The sequence below is a fragment of the Dreissena polymorpha genome, chromosome 2 (genome assembly GCF_020536995.1).
Source record: "Dreissena polymorpha isolate Duluth1 chromosome 2, UMN_Dpol_1.0, whole genome shotgun sequence".
In the NCBI taxonomy this organism is placed as follows: Eukaryota; Metazoa; Mollusca; class Bivalvia; order Myida; family Dreissenidae; genus Dreissena; species Dreissena polymorpha.
This window is the reverse complement of record NC_068356.1, coordinates 9645396-9651395: the sequence shown is the minus strand read 5'-3', so window position 1 is coordinate 9651395 and position 6000 is coordinate 9645396. Positions and strand designations below refer to the sequence as shown.

At 33.2% G+C, this 6000-nt stretch overlaps 1 protein-coding gene across 3 annotated transcripts in view; it reads left to right on the top strand.

Moving 5' to 3' along the window:
• Positions 1-6000, top strand: part of LOC127865824 (uncharacterized) — a 116701-nt gene that overhangs the window by 66685 nt on the left and 44016 nt on the right. For all 3 annotated transcript variants that reach the window (XM_052405843.1, XM_052405845.1, XM_052405844.1), the window contains exons 9-13: positions 229-390; positions 716-886; positions 1838-2032; positions 2501-2626; positions 3533-3670. In XM_052405843.1, coding sequence (XP_052261803.1) covers positions 229-390; positions 716-886; positions 1838-2032; positions 2501-2626; positions 3533-3670 — 792 coding nt within the window. The remainder of the gene's footprint in view (positions 1-228; positions 391-715; positions 887-1837; positions 2033-2500; positions 2627-3532; positions 3671-6000) is intronic.

Sequence of the window (6000 nt, the reverse complement as noted above, 5' to 3'; positions counted from 1 at the left end):
ATATTTCCTTATGACGCCACATGTGTTTACATGTGTGCATAATGGATTTTTATTTATTAAATTGCGCACGCATATAAGTGACAAACGGAAATGTGTTGATTAAATTAAAACCAACTTTTAGATAACACTAAGTCAAAACTCGCTTATTCATTATACATACAAATGTTTTGCGTGTACGATATTTGATATCGTTTAACAAACTTTGGACTTCACACACTTATTTTTTAGTAAACAATCCTCCTCACTTTCTGGAGACGATGCCGAATTCAACTAAGCTTATTTATAGGAACACCACGTTTAGTCTTAATTTATCGTCTGAAGCGTCGGATGAGAATATGGGCAGTCTTCGGTTTGAGATCCAACCAATGCTGAATGAAATGATACTAACCGGTTTGTTTGTTTCACTCGTTTGATGAAAGAAATACATTATCATATATTTTGTGTAATGGTTAGTGCCTGTCAATGTGTTACATGTATCGCAAACTATGGTTTAAATAGTATTGTTCAATGTTTATTATTTAATTTAGTACAGAGCGTGTTATGTGGCAAATGTTGAATTAAATTTTCGTGCAAAGGTCTGCGGTAAAACAAACAAAAAAGGCGCAGATTTTTTACTGTTTGAATAAACAGTAAATACGCGTACTATATTTCATTTGTTTATAAAAACACAATATATCCACATGCCTCTAACCCTAGGTTACTTAAATTGTTTCAGATGGCATATTTTTTAAATGGAAAGTTGGGACTTCTTTAAGAAAGAACAAAAATAGAACACTTCGGTTTATTGTATATGACGAGTTCAACAACACAGACGACCACGCAGTTCACTTGTTTTATTGTGGGTGTGAAGAACCAGAGGATTGCAGATTCGAAACCAAAGATGATGGTAAGATTTAGAAATTTTATTTCTTTACAAACAGTAGCTATGTGTATAATCATGAAATGGTATACATCATCATGATTCTCATACAAAGGCAAGATTTTTGTTTGAAACGTTACAAATATATTCAAAAAGTCTGATTAACAAAGATACATGTATATTTTATGGTCATTTTTTATTAATATTTATTTTAAACCAAATATATCTGTTTAACTGGTTGCGTTCCCAATTACATAACACAATAATCTCGATAATACACATATGTATGTGTTTTGTCTTACATAAATAACACTCAGAATATTATTTTATGTTTTCCAAATATTGTGATCTGCAGAAGATCCCCAGTGTAAGTATATCTCCCTTATGGAATCCATCAACACTTTACCATATTAGTTTACTTGGTTGATATTCTTACACAATCATTGATCGTACATATGTTCACGAATATGAAAGTTAAAAATAAATATAAATATAATTATTACATGTACGCAGGTTGCACTACATGTTAAAATCCGATAAAATTTGTATATGCGCATGTAATATGCACTTATATAGCAAATGTATAAACCTGTAGTATTGCTGCAGTTATGATCCTTATTCACATTAATATGATTGTGCAATTATACCATTATATTAAACTTAATTTATTTAACAAATTAAAATTGTAAGTTCATTGTGTAAACATAAATGTGATAATGATTTTTTTCGGTGGTCTTATTAAAACAAAATATTTGAAAAATAATAAGAACATTGCATTCGGTTTCTTAGTATTCGAGATTTCAAACTGTTGATCTGCTTCGCTGCAACTCAGGTTTGACACTTTATTTCACGCAATTAAATCGCTGTCTAGAAAACTGCTGAGTCCATCAACGAGGTGTGTGTTTCAAAAACATCTTTACTGGCTACATCCGTTATAAATATGCAACATACATTTTATGAAAATGTTGATGCTTTCAGATACTGCTGAATGCAGCTGTAAAAATAAATATTGGACAGGGGATTTCTGTGAAATCCAATCGTATCCCTGCCTAGAATACAAATGCTGTAATCCGGAAAAATGTAATAACAACACATATGATGGAAGTCCGTGTGCTTCTTGCCCCGATGGGTGGTATGATCCAATACCAGGCTTATCAATCCAGACATGTCTTGGTAAGTTCGTAGATATTATAAAACTTATCATGATTTGTTAAAATGAATAAGAGCTGCACAGTGGTTATTAAATCTGGGTATAACATGGTCATTAGGAATGAAAATATCTTATGAACATTTTTTTGTTCTTGTTTAAAACTAAACGCAAATGTGGGTTACGTTTAGCGACATACAATTTATGTTTTTCAATGGTTTAATTAAATCAGTTTTGGTACTCGACTATATATGTATAAGCAATCATGAACTACAGCACCCATTAAAACATGTACATGTATTATTAAGAGTAAATACTTTAATTACTGCTATAAAAAATATGCTACTTTGAAAGCGAATGTTTAAATCAGATAATACATTTTATTATCATAATTATATCAGGTCCAAAGAAGGTCATCTTAAACAATCAATCAATCATATTTATCTTTAAACATGCTTTGTATTGAAATGCAATTGTTGTACATTATCTTTCAGATTTAAATGAATGCAATGATACCAGCACATATAATTGCGACCATATATGTAACAATTTGGATGGTTCATATAATTGCTCGTGTTACGATGGATACATTTTGAGCAACGATAACCATACATGCTTAGGTAGTTATATAGTTTTTTTACTTTAAATTTGTAATATTCATTGCATTCAATAATACATGTATTAGGACAAAAATACAAGTGCCAGGATTTTGCAATAAACATGGCTAATGTCTACTTTCAATTTAACGTATTTGAAACATTCCCGAATCCGTTTTCATGCGAATGCGCTTTACATGGTTTATGCAGAAATCAATTGACTGGGGCTCATTTTGTTCGTTGAGTGCATTATTATTTAAATTAGTTCCGTGTAAATACTTTAAATAAATAAAGCTTATTTGTTGGCCCATTTCTATAACAAGGATGTTACTTTATGATAGTGTTAAATTGCGTAATTGGATGTCATGGATTGTAATGATATTCAAGTTAAAGGAAGAGAGGATATTTGTTGATTTTTACAAATTGCCGAATTTTATTTCAAAAGTTTTCATTTACGTACAGCACTCATGTTCAGAAGCGTCATATTACGGTTGTCGATATGTTTGAATTGGGTCATGTGTTTAACAAAATTTCGATCAAATACTCAAAAACTTTCTTAATATGCCTAAAGGTAGTAAACAAATGTACATAATTCATAACGCCAACGCTTAGAGTATTATAATGTTTTAAATATATTTGTGATTTTAAACACGTGGTTGGAAAAGGAAGGAGTCATTAATTGTTGTGGAATTTCTTCATGTGTTTGTTATCTTAATTCTTATTATGCCAATACCGTGAATGTTAATGCGATGTCAATTTGTTTAAATAAAGACAAACATAGTGCGTGTTATAGTTTTGAAAAATATCAACCTTTTTGCTGCTTAATATCAAACCTTTGTTTCACTTAAATTTAAATACAGTTTTGTTAGTAACACAATGGAGGATTTATATAATTTATATATGACACTGACATGTTAAATGTCTTTCTAGATATTGATGAGTGTGCCTCTGGCAAAGGTTCTTGCACGAAATCTAAGGAAACTTGTATGAACCTGCCTGGCAATTACACATGCGTTTGCAACGCGGGATATACAAAGAAGAGCCCTGGCGCCGAATGCACCTCTATTGGTAAAGTGGCATTTTAAAATCGATTTTGTTTAGCTTTACTAGGTCGATTATTTGTTAGGACATTATGAGCTATTAACCTATAAAGAATCCTAATTGGTATAATTGAAAATTCTTTATTTTCTGAGGTTAATTTTTAAGGTCGGCTGAGGTGTGTATATGTGTTATTTCGTTACAAAACAACACTTGTCTTCAAAGCTTAAGGGGGTCATTAGTCACCTGCGGCGAATTTCCCTTTCGGAAACTAGTTTGAATTATTTCATTATCATCAAATCGCAAACTTCTAGAAACCATTTGTAACGAGAAAGAAGTGTCAAGAAGGGCTACTTTTCGCTGATGGGATATTGTACTTTCCTGAAGCGATTAATGGCGCAAAAATACGAAATCAAGCTGAATTTTGCGCATGCTACCAAAGCCTTTCAAAGATTTCCGATTTTTTTAACCCCCTCCCACAGGACGCTACACATGTTCACGCAGTTGCGATTTAATTCAATCTTATCTATAATCCTGGAACGAACATTGATCGGAAGATGGTGTTTTTGTTGTCAACGCGTAGCATGCATACGTGCATGGGTTGTCTTTTATATGTAAAAGCTGTGCATTCCCAAGATTTATAATCCTACTTTACACACAAAGATTTGCTAAACATAATCATCATAATGTGCTACATATTGAGATTGGTAGTGTAGGGTTAACGGTTGCAATTCTATGGCATTCTTTGGTTTTCAAGAAAAATGGGGTATAACAACTCTGGTATTTAGCAGCACTTATAGTTAATTATTTGTAAATGAAGTTTCAACAATTTTATGGAAACACCAGAATTTACAGCAAATCGAACAAACTTACAGTGATATTATGCGCATCTAACAGCATATGCTATGTTTATAGGTGTCTATCGCAACCGTTGTTTATTTTTGGTGTTATCACTTCATATATACTTATATTTGTTAATGCAACATCAACATACTAAAACAAAATCCCGGAAAGAGAAAATAATGCAATTGAATATCAACCGTACTTTCGTTTTTACCACTTTCGACAGAAATGATTCGATGTACGATGTGAATCTTAATTTAGTTTTAGTACAGATTCATTCCTACGACACAGAGACACAATTTTGTTTTACGGATCATTTTGGCTTAGAGGACTGTGACAGTCATGTAAAATATCGAAAATAATATATACTTTTTATAAAGAACTGAAAGCAAGATGAGTTGTAGATAATTAGTCAGTTACCACATTTTAACTAAATATGTTGACCTGTTAATTCTTTTCAGCTCAATTCAACATTAAAAAATGCGCATTATATCACTTTAACATGGGAAACACCATTAATGAATTAAATTATGATTCGCCAACAACAAGATAACGAATTGGACAGACTGGCGAAATTCCCACTTAAAGCTATTTTCTGAGACCCCTATCAGACATGTGTACTCAATCAGTATAATCAGAATGCTTGATCCACTACCAAGAAGAATGACGTGTCAACGCTATCACTGGGAAAGGACTGTGAAAATCCAATCGAACCATGCTGTACTATTTCATTGAAACCCGATCAATAACACATCCTGGCATCTCATCTTTAACCATACATTAAAACAGAGAACGTGACTTTTTATTCATAGCCAACAGCAATGCATGTTAATTAAACTACACGCGTAGAAATACGAGTGTGCCAATCCTCGCCACCTAGGTCACACCAAACAATAATGTGTTAAGAGTCGACTAATCGGCAGAATATATGATGACTTCTTGTTTGCCGCTAATGGCAGCTTCGCAATTGGGAACGTTCAACTTCTTGAGGTAAAACCGTCCGCGAATTGTTTAACTCTTCGGATTAGGACGGGGCTGTCATTATGTCATAAACATACTCCTCACATTTAGCATGAAAGACCACTCTGACTATTGCAGTGAAGTAAATGTCTTAGTTATAGCACCGTAAACAAGTGGCGAAGAGTGGCAGCTAACTTGAGATCTGGATCGAATGGCTCATTCTACCAGCTGTTTGCTCCCAGCGGCAATGTTAGACCCCATCGAATATTGTATCATGCATTCAAGTTGTCATGGTAAGGAATTTCTTGAAGGTCCCGAGATCTCCTTTTCTGAGCTCAAAGTTCGAAGAGCTGATGGTAGATACCAACTTGGCGCTGTCTCTCATGATGAAGCTATGGTCGTACCTAAAAAACATTCTAGTTCCTCTTCTTCTCCTAAGGTGGCATCTGTCTAACTGGTTGGTGATTACAGTAGCCGGAATACCTTTTGGTGGGAAAAGCATCAACATATCACAGGGAATTATCAACAATTTGTACTTTCGCCTTGTCTTTTTTTAA